Source organism: Xyrauchen texanus, chromosome 16, assembly GCF_025860055.1.
Source record: "Xyrauchen texanus isolate HMW12.3.18 chromosome 16, RBS_HiC_50CHRs, whole genome shotgun sequence".
In the NCBI taxonomy this organism is placed as follows: domain Eukaryota; kingdom Metazoa; phylum Chordata; class Actinopteri; order Cypriniformes; family Catostomidae; genus Xyrauchen; species Xyrauchen texanus.
The window spans coordinates 23,337,724-23,359,852 of record NC_068291.1 but is presented as its reverse complement, the minus strand read 5'-3'; the positions used below and the strand labels follow the sequence as shown (position 1 = coordinate 23,359,852).

The 22,129-nt window shown below is 38.6% G+C and overlaps 2 protein-coding genes across 2 annotated transcripts in view; one reads left to right on the top strand and one right to left on the bottom strand.

Annotated features, from left to right (window-relative positions):
• The first annotated feature begins 226 nt into the window (after positions 1-226).
• On the top strand, positions 227-1,959 carry LOC127657141 (ankyrin repeat domain-containing protein 9-like). The gene has a single exon (XM_052145805.1). The coding sequence runs from the start codon at positions 509-511 to the stop codon at positions 1,370-1,372; it is 864 nt and encodes a 287-aa protein (XP_052001765.1). The 5' UTR covers positions 227-508; the 3' UTR covers positions 1,373-1,959.
• Positions 1,960-4,442: 2,483 nt separating this feature from the next.
• Positions 4,443-22,129, bottom strand: part of LOC127656664 (tectonin beta-propeller repeat-containing protein 2-like) — a 29,363-nt gene continuing 11,676 nt past the window's right edge. The window contains exons 11-20 of the mRNA XM_052145083.1: positions 21,743-21,916; positions 20,545-20,725; positions 20,137-20,278; positions 19,739-19,979; positions 19,502-19,591; positions 17,401-17,634; positions 8,119-8,267; positions 6,400-6,541; positions 6,072-6,221; positions 4,443-5,956 (exon numbers count right to left, since the gene is read on the bottom strand). Of these exons, the coding sequence (XP_052001043.1) occupies positions 5,805-5,956; positions 6,072-6,221; positions 6,400-6,541; positions 8,119-8,267; positions 17,401-17,634; positions 19,502-19,591; positions 19,739-19,979; positions 20,137-20,278; positions 20,545-20,725; positions 21,743-21,916 (1,655 nt within the window). The 3' untranslated portion in view covers positions 4,443-5,804. The remainder of the gene's footprint in view (positions 5,957-6,071; positions 6,222-6,399; positions 6,542-8,118; positions 8,268-17,400; positions 17,635-19,501; positions 19,592-19,738; positions 19,980-20,136; positions 20,279-20,544; positions 20,726-21,742; positions 21,917-22,129) is intronic.

Here is a 22,129-nt window from a genome sequence, read left to right as displayed (position 1 = left end):
GAAAGCATTGCTCGTTCTGTGGAATATTATGTAACATGAGTCGTGTTGAATGTTCTGTATGCCCGATGGTCACTCGATAGCGCCTCGATCTACACTAAAAAAGGAAAAGCTGGAGACACTTTGTACCCTGGGCTTGCGTCCAATGGGACAGACCGCGACAATACACGCAAACTGACACGGGCCGTCAAGCGTATATAAACTCTCGGCTTAGTTTGTGGTGGGGTTTGAAGGCGGGCTGAACGGATAGCACGTTTAGACTGTATCGTCAGAAATTACCGCCTGGTCTCCTGAACTAACCGAAGCGTGAAAGGTCTAGTGGGTTCGTATTTATAATCGTAAATTTGCCGGAGACTGAAATTGTTATGGGTAGGACGTCTGTTTTGGCTATAGTGAATCCATGACAGATGTTTCAGCTGTGGCTAAACGAAAAATCCACGAAAAACCCTAAATCCAGACAAGACCTATCTAAAGACCCATAACACGTTTAATATAGAGAGCTATAACGGCCATGCCTTTGGATCTGGGGATGTACGAGAGTCGCGCGGACTACAAGTCCCAAAAACAATGCCAAAAAACTTCGTTTGCGTTTTATCAGGCTGTGCGGGACCTGTTACCGGTGTGGGTCCTGGAGGACATGCGGACTATGGAGGTGTTTCACTGGGAAGAGGACGGACGGGCGTGCGCGTTTTCCCCATCAGAGGCTTTTCTCTACGCGCTCGTGCACGACCACCAGCAGTACGCACGCTACATACTCAACAGATTCTCAGTCCGCGCGCTGGAGATGCCCAGCAAAAGTTTCTGCTGCTGTCAGGCATCTACGACACCTCACCTCGCCATAGCGGTCCGATACAATCGCGTTACCATCCTCAAAATGATCATGGACACCATTAAAGACTTTACAGAGTGTGAGAGACAGAGTTATCTCAATCGCCACGGCTGTATTCACATGGACGGTAGCAAGACCGCGCTGCATCTCGCGTGTGATCTGGTGCGTCCTGAGTGTCTGATACTGTTGCTAGGACACGGCGCGTGTCCTTGCGCAACAGACATGGCAGGGAACTCCCCCTTGGACTGTTTACTCCGCCAGATCTGCCAGAGTGAATTTGACATGCGGACGAAGCACATCTGCCTTGGTTACCTCATTTTATTCATGCCCAAACTTCGTTTCCAGATGAAGGGACAGTTGCAGGACAATGCTAGTCTTTGGAGGAGTCTCATTGGAGACCAGGCGTTTCAGTGGCTCTCTGGATCATCCCCTCCTTCACTGTTCGTTCAGGCCATGCAGAAGCTCAGCCAGTCCATTCCCACTGACCAGCTGGACTCACTGCCGGACTTTCTGAAGCCCCTCGACTTCAGATTGGATCAAGTTTAATATATGCACAACAGATGATGCAATAATGCACACTGTTTGACTCCTGTAATAGTATTGACATTTTCAGGCGATAATGTATGAGGGTAAAAAGCACTGTAAATATGTGAAAAGTTTGGTGTTGTACACTATTGTTTTCACTGCCAATGCAATTTTGAAAGAAATGTAAACTTATTAAATTATATATTTTTTGCAACTATGTTGTTCCCTTGATTTTGTCTGTGCCAAAGCTTAATGTTTCAGATTTTCATCAAGCAAAAAAAAAAAAAAAAAAAAAAAAACTTAGGGATAGTTCACCCCAAAATTTAAATTCTCTCATCATTTACTCACCCTCATGCCATCCCATATGTTTATGCCTTTCTTTCTTCTGCTGAACACAAATTAAGATTTTTAGAAGAATATCTCAGCTCTGTAGGGCTATACAATGCAAGTGAATGGTGACCAGATTTTTGAAGCTCCAAAAATCACATAAATGCAGCATAAAAGTAATCCATAAGACACGTGTTGATATTGAAGCAAAAACACATGCGTCTATTTAAATCAAGCTGTTTATTTTGCTGTTTCAGTGTGTATTTGCTGGTAGTTTCTCACTTCCAGATAAACATTTTGATTAAAGTTTTGCTTACATTTAATAAATACATAGTTGGTATGTGTGCAACTCACTTCAGAGTACTCTGCTCTCTGTCATCTCATACACACAAGCAAGTGTGCTGCACAAGACCTCAAAAGTGAAGCCAAAACGTCTCGATCGCCCCCCGGTGACTGGTCCTAGTATAGGTCATAAACCCCACGACCCCGTGTTATTCAACGGGACGTGAGACCAACTAAACAATTAAATTACACTTCACATATCTTTTTTCCAAAGATAGTTTCTGTCATTTACTGTAGTTTCTATCACGTTGATGTAATTTCAAGTGTTTATTTTCAAAATAAGTTTGTTTTTAGTTAGTTATTTGATGCTATAAAAACGGTGCTGTGACATCATGATTGACAGCTGTGATTGACAGGTTCTCTGAGCGAAGTAGTCACTGAAGCACCAACTGACTTTTTTTCGGGATCTTCGGAAGACTGAGGAGATTGGAGCTTTAAATTTAATATCTAAATTTCTATAATTAATTATTTCACACCGTCATAAGTCAAAAGTCCAAAGTGCAGGGGCGTGTGCTTGCGATTGATTCAGCGAGAGTGAGGGCGGGGCCTTGATTTCGCGGCTTCCTGCTCACTACTGCGCAGGTTTGGTCCCGAAATTGCAACTGCGCAGACTCAAGTCCCAAGATGTCAGCGCCATATTGGGACATTGGCGGATTCAGTTCTCACCAATGGAAAATAGCTAAGGGGCGTCGTCCATCTTTTTTTACAGTCTATGCACACAAGTGGTACCTTTAGTATGAGCAGACTCCGAACATTGAGTTATTGAAAATTAAGTAACATCCCAAGGTGTAAAGGCCAAATCACCACACAACCAACTCAGGGTGTGAATTAGTTTTAAATATGTGGTCATAGTTGTCGTCATAGTTTTCTAAAGTTTATAACTCAATGGTTTTTGTGGTTAACGCAACAACAATGTTGGAATGAAAAAACATATTTTTTACTACATAAATATCTATACTATTTAATCAAAGCAAAGCAGAGATTTCAGCAGATGAGTAGAGAAATTATGTAACATTCATTCATGACAGACAACCGTTGAGTTGTTTCACAATGCGCAGCGGCTGGGCTGGCAGTGACCAAATGATTTTCAGAGTCCCAAACCATGTTTTTGTAAATGTAACAAAAACCTTTTAAGCACCATATTATAATATTTTCCTGACTTTTCCATTACTGGAAAACTGCATTACAAAATTCCAGGTTTTCCAGGACACGTGGGAACCACTGATATATATATATATATATATATATATATATATATATATATATATATATATATATATATATATATATATTATGTGTGTGTGTGTGTGTGTGTGTGTGTGTGTGTGTGTGTGTGTATATAGAACTACATTGCTCATGACGTTATATCAGTGAAGCCACTGCGCCGCCATATTGCTTTGCCAAAACATTCCAATGTCCCTATTGGCTTAATAGAAAATCATATAATTTTAGCGAGTAAACATTAGACATTTTATAACTGAAATCTGCATGTGCATACAACGCAGACGTTCACATGTAATTATTTATTTAAAGTCTGGAATGTTTCCTGTTTCTTGAAAGCCCGAGTGAGTTATAGTATATCTACTGTATATCAAACAGTATCCACCTCTAACAAACTTCATCAGCGAACAGATCAGCTGAATGTAAACAAGTTCACTGAAACTGAGGTAAGATACAAACAGACATTTTCAGACTTATTGTTATAATCGAAGTGTTTGTTCAGAGTTACAAGTGCCTTGTTCTCCCACTATCACACGTGCAGCGGGCGCTGAGATTGAGGGAGACACGCAAATATTACAGCTTTTCCTACTTGTATAACAAATTGTGGTCAGTTTTATTGCTACCTTTGGTGATCGTTGTGCTGTACTGACAGACAGAACACCGGAGCAGGTGAATGCTCTGACATTGTGATCCACATATCTTCACCATTGTAATGAATATTATCCATAACAGCTAATAAAACATTAAACATGATTGTCACTAGAGGGTGAAATGCAGCTGTCGTATCCGCAGGTCGGAGACGGTGAAACTGGAGTGTTTTCTCCTGTCAGTCATTGATGATCTTTGAGAGGTTGGGCATACTAAGATGGCCGCTCGAACACTTCTGGTGGCTTCACCTCCTGCTGACAGTTTAATGTTGCATCAGCAATCCAGTTCTATTTATATATCAGTGGTGGGAACCCTGTTTTGGAGCTTCAAAAGTTCTGGTCACCATTCACTTGCATTGTATGGACCTACAGAGCTGAAATATTCTTCTAAAAATCTTTCTTTGAAGAAAGAAAGTCATACAGATCTGGGATGGCACTAGGGTGAGTAAATGATGAAAGAAGTTTCATTTTTGGATGAACTATTCCTTTAAATCTCTTAATCATCAGAGTTCATACAGTGTTCAGAGTTCAAAAAACAACAAACACATGCATATCAACATAGGCAGACATTTATTTGTAAACATTTTAATTTTGGAAGTTTGTCATGACTAAACATGGAGTAAAGACTGCAGAGGTTCATGGTGAATATGTGAGTTCACATTTAGCTACATAATCACCACAATGGCACAGCAATGTACCACATTTATCACTTTAATCCAATTTACAACAAAGTCTATGTGTAAATAAATGAGGAACTAAAAATATTTTGGGGCAGAATTGGTCAGGCAAGTTCAGCGCAATGGCAAATGTAATGCACGAATAGCCAAAAGCAAACCAAATGGCAGGAAAAACAACTTCCAAGTGCTTGCATGGTCATTTCAATCTCCTATTTGCAGATGATGCATTACTGAGGTGTCAAAAGTAAGATTTACAAATACTTCACAAAGTCAGACAGTAAAGAGAGAGGTTTTTCAGATTTTGCACTGGATTAATATTTAGATATCTATGATAGATTATTGATCAAGATGCATTCTTTATATGGACGTATTTAAGGAATGCTTGTCCAGCTTTAAGATACAGTTTTTTTTCATAACAGGCTATGATAGATTCTATCAACCAAGTAGTAAATTCTAATATTGTTTTCTGCTTTAACTGTTAAAAGTCAAACATTTAAAATACCTCACATTTAACTGCAACCCGCCACTACAGTGCAGTTGGAGGGAAATCAGAGACCATTCTCTCTTTAAGACTCACGATACAGCTATGTGCCAAATGTTACCATGACTTTATGCCTGCCAAGTATTCAACAAGGTACAAGTGTTTTTACAAATAAAGCAGAATCCCTTAACTTCCTAACCTAAAGCCAAAGTAAGCCTAGGTCCCTTTCACATTACACCTAAAATCTGATTGAAAAAAAAAGCCTCAGCATTTCCACTTGTTGGTTAGTATGAACTATATTGTGATATATATGCTTCCTGTACCCATAAGGATGTATTCAAGTGTATTTGGTCAATATAGAGATATTTACATAACATATGCATTTAAAGCAGTAGACCACAACTAAAAATGGATTCACATTAAATATTTCCCTATGTAGAGAGCAAAGTGCATTAGCATGTAAACGGAGCCTCAATACAAATAAAGAAATAACTGGACTAACTGTGCATGTGGATATTAAAACATAATAAACGCGGGTCGGATAAAACAAGATGGGTAAAACCAAATTTGCAAAGTGGTATTTTTAAATTTTTATCTATGACATTAAACCTGCAGACAGGTTTCAGCAGTGTGTCATAAACTCATGACAGAAAATGCTATCAATCCTTTTGCATTAATGTATCTTAAAGTGCCTACAAAGAAATAAAACGGCTTTCACAGAACAGTGACTCTGGGAAGTATGACACCATTTGTGGCATCTAAATCACCTCCCACTCTTCCTCCAGCTCCTCTCCACTAAGAGAACCCGTGTTGCCATGGTATTCACCCTTATTGAGTTGCAGAGTCTTGGTTAGTCGCTGATTAAGAGCACCAGCAGGAGTAACTGCCCATAGTTCATCCATAGGACTTACTGCAAACGAAGGGCATCTTGGTCAGTTCTACTCATTTCTGTGTTAGAGGATCAGTTGGCCAATAACCAATCATATTAGTAGAAATTTTAGCTCTATTTGATTGTAAATATTCACCAGCAAGCCAGTTGACCAATCCTGGAATCTTTTTCCAATAGTCTCCAGCAGGGTTCTTCTCTGTAATACCATATCGCCGAGCCACTTCACCGTTAGGAAGGCGAACCCAAGCAGTCCTCATGCTCAATACCAGTTGACTCGCCTGAAGTCCTATAAAAGTTTCACTTTCTTTCAAACTTGAACTGACAACTAAGTAAATGCATTCCTGTTCTAATTAAACCCCTACTGTATGTAAATTAGTTTACCTTTGAATCAGGCCATCAATTGCAATGTAGGAATAAAAAAAACAATTAAATTGACAAAACAGTGAGACTGTGTAATGATTTACCAGGAATATGCTCCCAGGCAGTCCCAATAGGCATCTCTTCAGTGATACCAATGCGCACATGCACATTGCCTCTGTTATCCAGCGCCCACAGCATGCGGTCATTAGGACTGGTCTGAATTTTCATCAGATGAAGCCCAGCAGGCTGCTCAAAAGAACATGAGGATTAGAAAAAAGCACTTCCAAATGGAGAGTTAAAGGAATAGTTCCCCCAAAAATGAATATTTTGTCATTATTAACTCACCCTCATGTTGTTACAAACATTGGTATGGCTTTATGCGGAACACAAAATAAGATGTTTTAAAAACATATCATGGACTGGCTTGGTATATGACGCAGGAGTGGCATTGAATTTTCTGATACGCTTGGGCCCTTTTTAAGCTTTGAAGTGAGTCTCTATCAACAGATATTGTATTAAAACAGACAGCCTGCAATATTAAATAAAACTAAGGATTTGAATCAATAAAATGTTTCAAACTAATTAATCACAGTTTAATAGCGATTAATCAAGGTACATGAAAAAAAACATTAAAATATGATCATATTTACTTTATACTTAATCATCTTTTATTTTAATTATTAAAATATCTATATGGTAAATTGTTCAGTCTTTTTGCAGATAGAGTACACATTTTTACAGCTATACATATTTGATACATGTATTTGTACACATGCCATAAAATCAGAGGATATGATGTAATAAAAAAAGTTGGACAAAATCTTGTGCCATTTTCCAGCGGACTATAAAAACAGGATCAAATGGGCAGATTTAATACGTGTCAAGCTTTTTTAGCTTAGATAAATTGTACTTAAATGTATCTGCATTATCTAAAATCTGCATTATTAGATACTACACACACAGATACAAATTGACAAATTGAATGCTGAAGTTTAATTTGCTGAAGTTTAAAATCTTACAACTGTTATTTTCTATCAAGCACAGGCTGGGTCTCTTTCATGCGGTTTCACTTTTGACACTGGTTCAGATGACAGTGAGAGAGTGTTTTCGTGCAATGCAAAGACACAGCACGACAGCTTGCCCTTATCCCACATTTGGTTCACCTCTTGCAGGTGAAGTCTCCATTCTCCATACAGTAAATCTGCTCCTGTGTTTATTATGCCAGGGACATGCAATGCGCTTAATGAATAAGCGTGCATTGCTTCACACAAAGAGATTAAAATAATCCAACATTAGGTTTATACCAAATGAAAGGTAAGTTTTTACATAACTGTTCATCAAAGAATGATTTTCTTTTTCCTTTTTCACCCAGTTTGGAATGCCCAATTGCCAACTTGCTTTTAAGTCCTTGTGGTCGTGTAGTGACTCGCCTCAGTCTGGGTGGCTGTTGAGCAAGGTTGCCACAGAGACATACCGCGTGTGGAGGCTTCACGCCATCCACCGCGGCATCCTGGCTCAACTCACCACACACCCCACGGAGACTGAACCACATTATAGCGATAATGAGGAGGTTATATCTTGATAAATGCTCAATTGTGAAGAATCAAGAGATTTAAATGTTTTTTTTTTTTATTTAATTTAATTTCAAAATTGAGCTGATTTGATAAAAACCTCAAACAGGACATAAAACTTACTACAGACAATAAATGTGATAAAGTTTGATCTGTCTTCAAGTAATATACCACTGGATGCATGTACAGTAAGCCTGTCTACATTGTAACAGCCAGTACATTCAAGCACTGGTGAAACTGTTGCTTGTTTACCTGCTCAGGAGGTTCAATGCAGATCCACGCAGGGAGCATCATGCTGGGGTTCAGAGGTTGAGTTCCAACCCGAAAATACACCATGCCATTAGCATCACATGCCCAAACGTTTTGACTGCCACAGGACAAACTGAGAAACCGCACGTGCCCTGTGAGTAAGCATTAAAGAGAATAAGAGATTTCAATATAGACAGGTCAACTAACATTTAAACACCCATACAGATGGGTGAAACCCCAGGAAGTTTAAACCCAGCTGTAAGGTACATCAAGTTTTGCCATAATAAAAGGACAACCAGTGGGACACAAACAACAAGCTTAAGGGTTAGGATTAGGGTCAATATTAGGGTAAGTGTTAATATTCAGCCATCACAACCCATCAGGTGGTGACTGACAGAACGTGCCGTGACCTTGTGCAGTGTGCCTGACTTAAGCTCCTGAAACCATACATCACATTTGGCACCATTTCAATAATGTATATGCCAAGAACGTCCATGCCATTTTTCCAAACTAAAACCCTGTGGCTATAAAGCAATATCATTTGGAGAGTAGCTTACATTTAGCAGGACAGTGTGGGGGGGGGTCTAGAACTGTACGCTGCTCTTCTTTGACGTCATAGATCATAATGACGGCTTTGTTTTAAGGACTTAGATAGCTAATCTTAAAATAACATGATACACTGACACAAATATTCTCTTTTCTTTCCATATCAATATTGTCCTGTCCATGTCATTACATTTTCCATTACAGTGTTTGTTAGAGTGTAATTGCATACAGTATTGAAGTACTCAGTAACATGATTGTGCTTAATATGTAAGAATTATTATTAACAATATGTAATATGGACACTGGAATGTCACTGCTCATATACAGCGGCTCCAGAAAGTTGCATAAATATCATTGTATTACATATCAGGTGACATTCATTTTAATGAAGATACACTTTATAAAGCAATAATTTCACAAAGATAACATTTCTTTATAAATTCTAAAACAATAGACATACAGTTCAAAATAAATCCATCTGGACACATTCTAGTTGTCAAACATAATAAAATAAATAAATAAATCAACGTTACATTTTTTTTAGAAAAGTTCAAGCAGTTTGTTTGCAGATCCTACTTGGTTTGATATTTTGTTCTCTAGCAATTAAATTCATACATTTGTGTGTGGCTTAAGTCTTCAAATATTATTTGGTGGCCACTGTAAATACGAATATATTTCAAATTGAATATACTTCTAGTCACCAAAACTGAAAAACTCCAAAAACGACTTTATCTCCTATTGATGTGGTGTTTCAAATTATTTCACTGGGCTGATATTATTAAACACGCCTATCTACCAAATCAATAGGAAGAACATTGTGGGAGTCTGATGAGCACAATGAATGAAAACAATAGATTGCTTACACATCATCACACTCATGGCCTTTGGTCACTAAAGCTCTTTGCACACTGTGCTGAATCATTATGAATAGAACAAGATAAAGCAAAGCTGACACTTCAATTCACAGGATGGACCTTTTTCAAAGCCATTAGTGTTTTTTATTTAGTAGCATTTTAAGGGCTTTCCTGAAACATCTTAATGAGAATAAGAGACATAGTACACTTAACAGAAGAAGGGCGTGTGGGCTGCAGTACAAGGAGGCTCATGAGATTTAGACTCTTGCTGCATGATTATTAAAAAAACATAATTATTTCCTTTGATTGTGATTGCGATTCATTTGCGAGGGTTAAAATTCTTAATAAATATAGATTTTAAAGTGGCGCAACATCTAGCAAATCCATAACGATTCCAAATTACCAAAAATGCTTCAGTACACTTTTTTTGTGTGCAACCACGAACAAAAGTGAAACATACACTCACCTAAAGGATTATTAGGAACACATACTAATACTGTGTTTGACCCCCTTTCGCCTTCAGAACTGCCTTAATTCTACGTGGCATTGATTCAACAAGGTGCTGAAAGCATTCTTTAGAAATGTTGGCCCATATTGATAGGATAGCATCTTGCAGTTGATGGAGATTTGTGGGATGCACATCCAGGGCACGAAGCTCCCGTTCCACCACATCCCAAAATGCTCTATTGGGTTGAGATCTGGTGACTGTGGGGGCCATTTTAGTACAGTAAACTCATTGTCATGTTCAAGAAACCAATTTGAAATGATTCGAGCTTTGTGACATGGTGCATTATCCTGCTGGAAGTAGCCATCAGAGGATGGGTACATGGTGGCCATAAAGGGATGGACATGGTCAGAAACAATGCTCAGGTAGGCCGTGGCATTTAAACGATGCCCAATTGGCACTAAGGGGCCTAAAGTGTGCCAAGAAAACATCCCCCACACCATTACACCACCACCACCAGCCTGCACAGTGGTAACAAGGCATGATGGATCCATGTTCTCATTCTGTTTACGCCAAATTCTGACTCTACCATCTGAATGTCTCAACAGAAATAGAGACTCATCAGACCAGGCAACTTTTTTCCAGTCTTCAACTGTCCAATTTTGGTGAGCTCTTGCAAATTGTAGCCTCTTTTTCCTATTTGTAGTGGAGATGAGTGGTACCCGGTGGGGTCTTCTGCTGTTGTAACCCATCCGCCTCAAGGTTGTGCGTGTTATGGCTTCACAAATGCTTTGCTGCATACCTCGGTTGTAACGAGTGGTTATTTCAGGCAAAGTTGCTCTTCTATCAGCTTGAATCAGTCGGCCCATTCTCCTCTGACCTCTAGCATCAACAAGGCATTTTCAGCCCACAGGACTGCCGCATACTGGATGTTTTTCCCTTTTCACACCATTCTTTGTAAACCCTAGAAATGGTTGTGCGTGAAAATCCCAGTAACTGAGCAGATTGTGAAATACTCAGACCGGCCCGTCTGGCACCAACAACCATGCCACGCTCAAAATTGCTTAAATCACCTTTCTTTCCCATTCTGACATTCAGTTTGGAGTTCAGGAGATTGTCTTGACCAGGACCACACCCCTAAATGCATTGAAGCAACTGCCATGTGATTGGTTGATTAGATAATTGCATTAATGAGAAATTGAACAGGTGTTCCTAATAATCCTTTAGGTGAGTGTATACTCACTGAGCACTTTATGAGGAACATATACTCACTGAGCACTTTATGAGGAACACCTACTTAGTCATGCAATTATCTAATCAGACAATTGTGTGGCAGCAGTGCAATTCATAAAATCATGCATATATGGGTCAGGAGCTTCAGTTAATGTTCACATCAACCATTAGAATGGGGACAAATGTGATCTCCGTGATTTTTACCATGGTATAATTGTTGGTGCCAGATGGGCAGGTTTGAGTATTTCTGTAACTTCTGATCTCCTGGGATTTTCACACACAACATTCTCTAGAGCAGGGTTTCTCAATAGGCGGCCTGCGGGCCAGATGTTTGGCCCACACTAAAGGCCTGTTCTCACACCAAATCCATGATGATTTTGTGAGACAAACCTCCGACGAATGGTCTATACACACAGAGTGCATAAAAAATAAAAATGTAAAAAAAATTCACCTCTGTACAGTAGGTGGCGCTGTTGCTGTTCTTCAAACATTTATACCAGTCTCATCATGCCCGCACCTTCAGCTGTTAGAGATTAGTATATTGAATGCTATTAAAGCATTTCTTTACCTTATTTGGCATGACTGTTTCATTATGTTCTTTCCATGATGTTGATACATTCTGAGGAGGATATAATCTGTGTTTTTATGCAAGTGAGATGAGTAAAAAGTGCTGTTGCATAAATATACGTCCTATTTATATTGGCACATGTATTTTGCTTCCGAGTATAGTTCAAACGGACTCCCAAAGACAACTACTCTTTTTATAATGTCTGGATAATATAACAGAAGGTACCGTGATACAAATACAAGTGGAATAGTGCACATTAAGAGTAAAATTGTACAGAAAAAATATGATGCATTGCCTAATATTAAAAATAATATATATAAAAAAAACATTGGATCACAATCTTTTTTTTATTGAAATGTTTAATAACAATATTAATGCTAATAGATCTAATTATTGAATCTGCAGTTAGGGAAAGTGCATGGAGTAGATTTCGTTTGAAGATGTGCAGGAACAGTTGACTCGCATGGAGGACATGGAGATCCAGACTGTTCAAGTTTTTTTTCTTCCATCAGACAAAGTTGTATAGTTTTTCATATCTGTATACAAACAAAATGTTCCTAATTGTTTGAATAAATAAAGCAGGCTACTAATACTGAGAAAAAGAACTAACAAAAAAATCAGAATATTAATGTGTGACTTTTTTAATAATAAAAACAACAATAGTAATATTAATAATAATATTAATAATAGCAGAAGCACAAATAAATACAGGACGACAGTGGCCCTTGACTTTGTATTGTTGACATAATTTGGCCCTTGGTGAAACTATCTGGGGAACCCTGCTCTAGAGTTTACTCAGAATTGTGCCAAAAACAGAAAAATTCCAGTGAGCGGCAGTTCTGTGGACGAAAATGACTTGTTGATGAGAGAGGTCGATGGAGAATGGCCAGACTGATTCGAGCTGACAGAAAGGCTATGGTAACTCAGATAACCTCTCTGTACAATTATAGTAAGCAGAATAACATTTCAAAATGCACAACACGTTGAACCTTGAGGCGGATGGGCAACAACAGAGGAAGACCATGCCTGGCACATTTTTAAAGACCACAGTTTTCCCAACTAAATGCTCAATGAGTGTAAATGCGTGAATTTGACTGCATAAAACTCGGCTGTCATAACTGATAGACCTATAGACTAATTGAAACCTCTGATTCGCAATGTCTCTCGCACACACAATGAAACATGTCTGTGAATGGTTACAAACTCCAGTGCTGCAAAAAACTATTCAAAACAGGCAGTTTAGGGTGGGACAATCTGTCTGTACAACCAATGGAAGACGAGGGAGTTTTCTGAAATCTGTTTGAAAACGGTGATTATTTTTGCAATTCCGTTTGGTGACGCTAGTGATGCAGAAATTACACACCTCGGCTTTAATTGTGGCAGCCATATTTGTAATCTCAATTTTCTTTTGGTTAACTGTTTAGCTAACATCCAAAGATTCTGCATGTTTATCCAGACACTTCATTAGACCAACTGAAGTCCAACAACACATGTGTCTTGGTCTAAAGGAAACATGAAGGAAACATCATGTGCTCAGTCTGTTTGTACCTGTCTAAAAATGATCATGCACCCAGGACTAGCCCCAGACTTGTCCTTCACATCGTCACCCAATGCAAACAACCCGTGACGAGCAGAGCTACAGTTGCTCCCATCACATGGCTCTGCCTATTTGTGTCTCCTTCCTGTCACAGCACAAACACACATGCACAGACACACACTTGCATTCCATAAACAAATGCCTCACTCTGTTGATTTAACACTGATTATAATGCAGTGCAAGCCATGTAATTAAAATATGTCTGATGTAATCGGATTAGATCAGCCTGCATTGTCATTTCACAGTGGTTACGTGAACAGTTAACAAATAGAGGTGTATGGATGGTTGCATTTTTTACTTTCGACATATGTTGACATTTTGAACTTTTTTCCAATATGCTGATTTTTTGATTGAGTGTTTGTTTAGTGCATACATGAAGTCTAATCACTGCAAAACTCAATCTCTTTCTTTCATGAACTTTGACACATAGCTTACCGGCTTTATTACAAAACATGTGTTATGCAAGAACCACCTGCTCCAATTAAAAATATAAACAGCACCCTTAGCAACAGGCGGTTTTGATACATGAAACCGTTGCTTGCTTTTCAACTTGTTGGAAGCTCACTGATCCCAAGAAATGGTAATCAAAGGAGGAATTAAATGTACATTACACTACAAACCTCTTAAAGTGAAAGAAAAGTAATGCTAAGTGTCTTTAAAAAAAGTGTATCCTCAGTGGGTGTGGGCTGTCTGCTCATGAACATAACATAAGTTGGTCAGCAGAATACTGCGTGAACAGGCAGGGGACATGGAAATCTGAAGCAGGAGGGAACAGGAGAGGGTCCCCTGCGAGGTATGTGTGATATGCGTCATTCCAACACACATGACCTGTGCAAATGACACTTGAGAACTTGAAGAGCAGTAAAATCTAACCAAATAATCAGAATCATGTGTCAAACACATCATCATGAGGATGACTATTTCTGGCATAGTTCACCCAAAAATCATAATTTACTCACTCTCATGCCATCCCAGATGTGCATGACTGTCTTTCTTCTGCAGAACACAAATGAAGATTTTTAGAAGAATATCTCAGCTCTGTCTGAAGAAAGACAGTCATGCACATCTGGGATGGCATGAGGATGAGTAAATGATGAGAAAATTTTCATTTTTGGGTGAACTATCCCATTAAGTGCTATCATAGTGAGCTCACACACATAAGCACAAAAATAATAAAATTGCTTTCATGAGGATGATATACTGTAAATAAAATCAGCTTTACAGCCTGATCAAGTGAATCTTACAAAGTGTGCCATGAATATATCCGGTTCACCCCAAAATAAACAAAATCACCCCAAAATCGAATTAAATAAATAAATATATCATGCTTATAAAAAAGGCATTTGTTTTTTGTAATTAACATTTTTTATTGATTCAAAGAAAATAACACAACAGAGAAAAACACAACATATACACACCGAATCAACATTTAACCCTAATACTAATATCCCTCCCCAAACAACAACCCCAAAGAACACCCCTGTGCTCACATAAAATAATACACACTAAATATACACATTAAAAAAAAAAAAAAAATAAAATATATATATATATATATATATATATATATATATATATATATATATATATATATATATATATATATATATTATAAACATGTATAATTAAACTAAACTTCTCTCTCCTCATCCCTTCCCACAGAGTCCCTCAAAACCACCAATACCAAACCCACTTCCTGAAAAACAAGTCCTCCAGCCCCAGCCTTCTATCTGTCATCTCGTCAAAAGCCGCCACCCTTCCCATCTTCGCACACCACTCCGGAAATGGTGATACTCCATCTGACTTCAAAGATGCAATAGAAACTCTATCACATTTCTTAAGCTTAAGAAAATAAATAACCTTCCTTCTTTTTATGGGGTGCCCCAAACCATTTACATTCCACATGGCGAAAGATAACCGACTCATATTAACATTTGACATTTTGATCTAATAAACAAAATATATTGTGTGTCAAAAACACGATTATACAGACCACATTCCCCATTAGTGTAACAATCAAACCCAGAACTCCCCCCAAACCAAACAAACAGAAAAACTTGCATATTATCACCGCGCACAACAGCGCCAACCGGCGTCAATCCCTCTAAACTCAAAGGTCCATGTACGCTTACAAGAGCCCCTGCGACAACTTTGCCACTGGATTGCTCAATTTTGCCTCACAAATTTGCGAGAGGAAAATGACATAACAGAAAATACTTTGTACAACAGACCCCAGCCAATAGGCAGAATAAACACAAAGAACATGTAGATTTATACACAGAACTGTCTTGAAGGTGTCTTCCTCCACAAAACAGATTCCAGCCGATATAAAGCCATTCAGTTTCTTCAGACAGACAAACAAGTGTTCAGTGAGCCAGCTGTTTCCACAAAAACAAACTCCAGCCAACAGGAGGCATAAGCACAAAGAACGAACAGATTTATCCACAACTGTCCCGAAGCAGTGTTATTTAACAAAACAAACTCCAGCCGCTAGGCGGAATCAACACAAAAAGAAACAAAACAGGTGTCCTGATTCCTCGGATGCAAGCTGGGACTCCGTGAGCTCGCTCGATTTCCAGCTTATGATCTGTTATGTCGAGCAGACTCGGGAAGAGCTCATCAAGGAATTTCAACATAGCTCTGCCTTCTTCATGCTCAGGAATTCCAACAATCTGTACATTGTTCCTTCGGCTCCTAATTTCAAAATCTTCCAGTTTTCCAAAATGCCTTCCAGGTCTATTTTGGTTGTGAGCAGATTAGCGGATAATTCCCTCTCTGATGACTCCAGATAATTAATCTGTTTCTCAACATCTGCCACTCTTGTATCCAACTCAGAGAATTTGGTTTCCATTGCCATAATCGAACGACGTATTACAGTGAGATCCTCCAAGTCAGTAACAACTTTCGTCAGCATCACAATTTTTTTTCAGTTGACACTGAATTTCCCCGGCCGTGCCATCCAAATTGAGTCCGTGGTCCGTAGGCCCAACAGAGGTTTCAGCTTGAGCACATAAGTGTCTTTTAATGTCTCCAGAGCCCAAGGATTTTGACTTCTTTGCCATGTTTACTTCAAAGAGCAAATGTGTAACTGGGTGTATTGAATTTCACTAGATAACATGAAATTAATAAAAAAACTAGCAAAGTGCGCAGAGCTCGCCATTTACACGTCTGAACCTCGCATGGCGTGACATGAACCCGTGAAGAAAAGGTAATTTTTAGAATTAGGATTACCTTAATTATGATAATAATTAACCCATTAATATATAACTAATTAACCCATTTGAGACCATTTTTGTAATGTAAGCAAGCACTAACGATGAAAAGTCTGTTCTTTCTGAGCAGAAACAGTATTTTTTCATTCCAGTGTTCTGTGGGTTCCTTTCCAAATGGTAAATGGTTCGACCAAAATAAAAAACAGCTAACAACGTTCAACTTGGTCTGGAAAAACAAGCTCAAAATAAGCGACTTGTCTCATCAAAATAGGTGTCACCTTATGTGGGCCGAATAATTTAAATTTTTTATACCTTGGTGTACACACAGAGCAAACAAAGTCCTCAATCACCTGTATACTGATTTAATAACAAATATTTCATGACAATTAAACATCATCATCCCCTTTCTCACTACCATAATGCAAAAAAATCAAATTCTTATTACTGTAACACTATTTAAATTGTAAACTATGTACACATGATTGGAGCATTTGTTGTACTGCATTTAATTTATACTAATCTAAATAAAATATTGCTACAGATAAATATTGCTGCTTAACTGTCATGAAAATAATGTCACAATTGAAAAAATCCTAATGGTCCTAAAATATGTATTAGTATCCTTTGTGCAAAATATAATTTAGGCATTTTTGTCTTTTGATTTTTGGGTCCAGTAAGACATGTTTTTTTGTTGTTGTTGTTTTTTGGTATGTACTTGATCAATCTAATCTAGATTTTCAGTTTGGTGTTTTCACATTTCACAAGTTTAAATTTAGCCGGCATGTGACCCACTGATAAAACCATTGTCTATGGAAAGAAAATTCCCTTACCGAGTTGGCTGAGATCCAGCAGTGTCCAGTGCATTCCTGTGAGGCAACAGGCAGATAAAGTGCGGATGTGGACACGGCCATAGTGATCTAAGCCCCACAGAGCATCATGGCAGGCTGAGAGCTGCACCATCTCTACATCTGGAGGGAACTGAATGTTGAAGGGCCGCATCTGGAGGTCCTGGTCCAGGATGCAGAACAGGTCTTTACTGCTCTGACCTAACCACAGGATACTCCCTGTGTAGACACCAAGACACACTATGAGAAGACCAATTTTTTTTTAAGACATCAGAGAGTCTAAGCTGCTACTTACACATGTAGTTGGGTTTAAGTTATTGGCAAATTTCACCCAAAAATACAAATTCTCTCACACTCATTCCATCCTAGATGTGTATGTTTTATTTCTTCTGCTGAACACAAATCAAATTCAGCTCTGTATGTCCATACAATGCAAGTGAATGGTTGCCAGAACTTTGAAGCTCCATAAAGCATAAAAAGGCCAGGGCTTGACATGGACTTTTTGGCTAGAGGTATTCCAAAGTCACTGGCCACTCAGCATTTTCACTAGCCAAAATTGGAGCGTAACTGCATGCATTTATTTTGGATATTTCATTTGAACAAGAATGATATGAGTTCCACTGGACACAGGCCTGTTGATTTAAGTAATCTTTAGAATACCTGAATGCAACCATGACAGTTAGAACAGGAGTAGGACAGAACAAGGGGAACATTTTGTCAATAATTTATCCATCTGTCCACGGAAGTCCAGACTGAACTTTTCTAAATTGTACTTGCCTATATGAATGTTTACCATTTTTTAACATTGACATTTGTAATAATCAGTCCATAACCACATGTCAGACCATGAATGGAACCACAATACTGCGGTTAGGCTAATGTACATTAGTATTATCCAAACTATAGTATTTGTTATGAAAATCTAATAGCCTTGAAACCTTTAACTACAACTTTCACAGTTAATAATTCCATGGAGTAAAAAAGGAGATATTGGTAGATAACATTTCATTCACTTTCATTGCATCTTTTTCCAAAAAAGGTAAAATACATTAATCTTTTTTTAATTCATGGACTGAATAACTTTTATTAATAAAAATCTTATGAACTCACCCTAATCAATTTAATATGCATCTATACCAGATACCAGTTAGTGTTACTGCAGTTAAATTAATTTGAATATTATTTTGGATGATGATGTGCATTTTAAAAACCTTGTATAGATGTTGATGCATGGCACACTGTTATGGCACACAGTAGGTTCGACTTCCTCCATATAGAGCTTATTACTAGAACGTTCTTTGTAGAATTCAAATGGGTCACATAAGTTTTGAGGCCTCCGCCGGCTGCTGCGTTATCGAAGCCTGATTGAATCATGCAAGTTTCAGTCAGCGCTGTCCCAGAGCTCTGGTGCTATCTCTGGAGCATACTGATGTGCGTTGCAGCGGTTCACGCAAAACCATGCTTCGGTCGCCTTGTGGAGATGCATGTGTCAGATATGAGAAACATATTTTCTGCTTATAAAGCACTGAACGCGAGATGAATACAATTAAATTTGCTTGGCTGCTGCTACCTGCCAAAGTGGCAAGTAAGAGTGACGGAGTTACCTGCCACTGCCGATTTCTACCTGCATTTGGCAGGTGGGCAGGTGTTAATGTCGAAAAAGGCAGCATAAAAGTAATCCATATGACCCCAGTGGTTAAATCCATATCTTTAGAAGCGATATCATAGGTGTGAGTGAGAAACAGATCACCCACACCTATAAAATCTTGATCATATGACTTTATGTGCTTTTTGGACCTTCAAAGTTCTGGTCACCATTCACTTGCATTGTATGGACCTACAGAGCTTAGAAATCCTTCTAAAAATCTTTGCCATCTGGGATGGCATGAGGGTGAGTAAATGATGAGAGAATAAAACATTTTAAGTAAACTATCCCTTTAAGCTAGAGAGTAGAAATAATGACCAAACATAGGGAGTCTACAAAGATGTGATGTAAGCAGCCAAAGTACAACTATGTTTCATGGTTTCCTGTTGGACACCAGATACCACAGGGGCATGAATGTGAAGTGGTGGGATATCTACATACCTTCTTTGGCTGGAACAGCAGAGGAGAACACAAAGGCCCATTTCGTGGCAGAGGCTGTTCCTCTGGGTACAACGCTCCTCCAAAATGTACCTGCAGGAAAATAAATATTCATTAATAAACATCAACATAAAACTGGCAGGGGCTTTATGATATTTAAAAATATAAATAGTCTAAAAGACATCAGCCAATTAAACAGAATATTTCAATTTGAAGCTACCCGTGCTACGCGTGTCATACCATTGAGGCTGCCCTTGGCCACATGGAACTCGTTGCGTCCAGAAGCAATCCAGACACCATTGCTGCTCACGCTGATGAGGCTGGGCTGGCACTGGGAGTGCTGAGAGAGAAAGGCCACACGAAGACGCTCTGCCACCCGCTCCACTGGAGCTCTAGTGGCCGTGGCAACGGTCTGAGTAGCCTGGATCAGAGTCTGGAACAGACTGCCCTGATCAAACACCACATAGTCTGTGATGCTTATCTATTAGGAAAGATATTGTAGAAAAATGCAACTGTGAGATGGTTCAGATTTATAGTCTTTAGTGTCTTATTTTTATCACATCCAAAAAGCAGGCTAACACTGAGATCCACTGATCTAGAGATTTGTCCAAAAGTAGTGTTTAACATACAGTATGTACCTGCCACCAGTGGTCATCTTCACCCTGGGGCTTTTTAGCTGTGACCCCTGTTCTGAAATATAGGCTGCCACTGGTGTCTAGTGCCCAGGCTGTGTTATTCTCACCCAGAGAAATACAGATAGGTTCCAGACCTTGGCTCTCACTGAGAACACAAAAACAATATTAGAATATACAGTATTTTCACTTAAATACAAAAAAAATATAAAAATACATCAACATGCCTTTAAATACATCAATTATCATCTCATAAGATCTAAAATTTGGCACACTATATATGCAATATTCATTACTAATATACAGCAGTTCTCTTCATAATAATGCAGTTATAAAGGATAAGGCCAGATCTCACTTACAGTCCTTTATATCTGTCCACAATCTGATCATGGAAAATCGTGATCAAAGACATACCTGACGGTGTCATACTTCCACTGCTCCCCCTCTGCACAATAGCTGCTGAGACCCTCTCTGTAAAACACCCCCCTCTGCTCGCTCAGTGCCCACACCACACTGCCCCGTGCTGCCATCTGCGCCATAGGGCATGGACAGTCCACCTTCACTGACCGCGCACATGGCCTGTCCACACTTAGCCCTGAATACACATAAAACGCAGCAATAGTATTTCAGGTATTTAAATGTATCCTTTAAATGAATGGTATATATCCAAGCATGAAATTAGTCTGGTTGATTAAACTTTTTGAATCCAAAACTATATATAACATTTCTGTAAACAACAGGTTCTGCAGGAGGTGGGGTTAAAAAGTCTGAATCCACTTGTGAAAATGCTTCAATTTTATATATTTACAGATTATACAGAAAAATATATGCAAAGAAACAAACAAAAGCAAATTGTGATTTGAAAAATGCACACCAATTTTAGAATGTCTTAGTGTTTGGCATGCCAACTTGTGCTTTAATTACAACCATGTATTGACATTGACATGTAAAAACGAATGATCCATGTTATCCCAAAGTAATGTGAGAAAGAGCGTGGTCAATATCACACATTTTCTTATTGGCTTAGTGATCTATAGATATAGAGCAGAATCTTAAATAATTATTTATATCATTGCTTTGTTTGACATTTTTGAACCCCACTGTATATGTTCATTATTACAGTAATATACAGTACTGCACCTTATGACCTCTGAACTGGCAGATGTCATTTTGGGATGATAAGGCTTTAACAGAGCTGTGAGGTAACTGGCACAGCCTGCACGAGGCTGGCTGCCGTTGATTATGCTCTTCACTATTACATAAGACCCAAAGCAGAGACCACCCCAAAGTAACACTTCTTTAGAGTAAAGAAATCAGTGGAAAAAAACAGGAAAAACCTAGTATAACAATGCACATACAAATGCCATATGCAGCATGACTGTTGCTTATGCCATTTTTGCTAATTTAGCTTTCCAAACACAATGGGCTATTAACCAAGTACATATAACACCATCTAGTGGCCAAAAAGTGAAACAACACCTGAAAACCGATTTGCGGTTCTGTACCTTACTTTTGTCAAACCATACAATTATAAAAAATTCAAAGTCACTGCAAAACACTCAACGATGAGCTTTAAGAAATTATTCAGAAGGGATCTGTCTGTTTTTCATACCGGTCTGTAGGTATAGGTCGCCATTTGTGCGAATGAGCCAGGCAGTGTCATCACCAAGTGCAACGAAAGCCGTGTCATCCAGGGCTTTGTACCAGTGTCTCTTTCCCTTGATGGTGACTTTCCCACAAGCGTAAGCAGTCATGGTTTTCTGCTCCACTTTCCAAAGCAATGAGCCTGAGAAAACACAACAGTGGGATCAGATCCAAAGGTTTATTTTTGTCAGAAAATTACATGTTTTTAGTTAGATTAGTTTTAAATTAGATAAACTATTGTAGTAAAATACCAATTGAAAACCAAGGGTTGAAATAGCAATATAAAAGGTAGCTTTTATGTGACCATGTTGCTACATACAAATCTTAACATAGACTGTAAAAAATTATTTTGTGG

What these genes read in the sequence shown, in the direction of transcription:
- LOC127657141 (XM_052145805.1), top strand. Translation starts at nt 509, where the DNA reads ATGCCTTTGGATCTGGGGATGTACGAGAGTCGCGCGGACTACAAGTCC.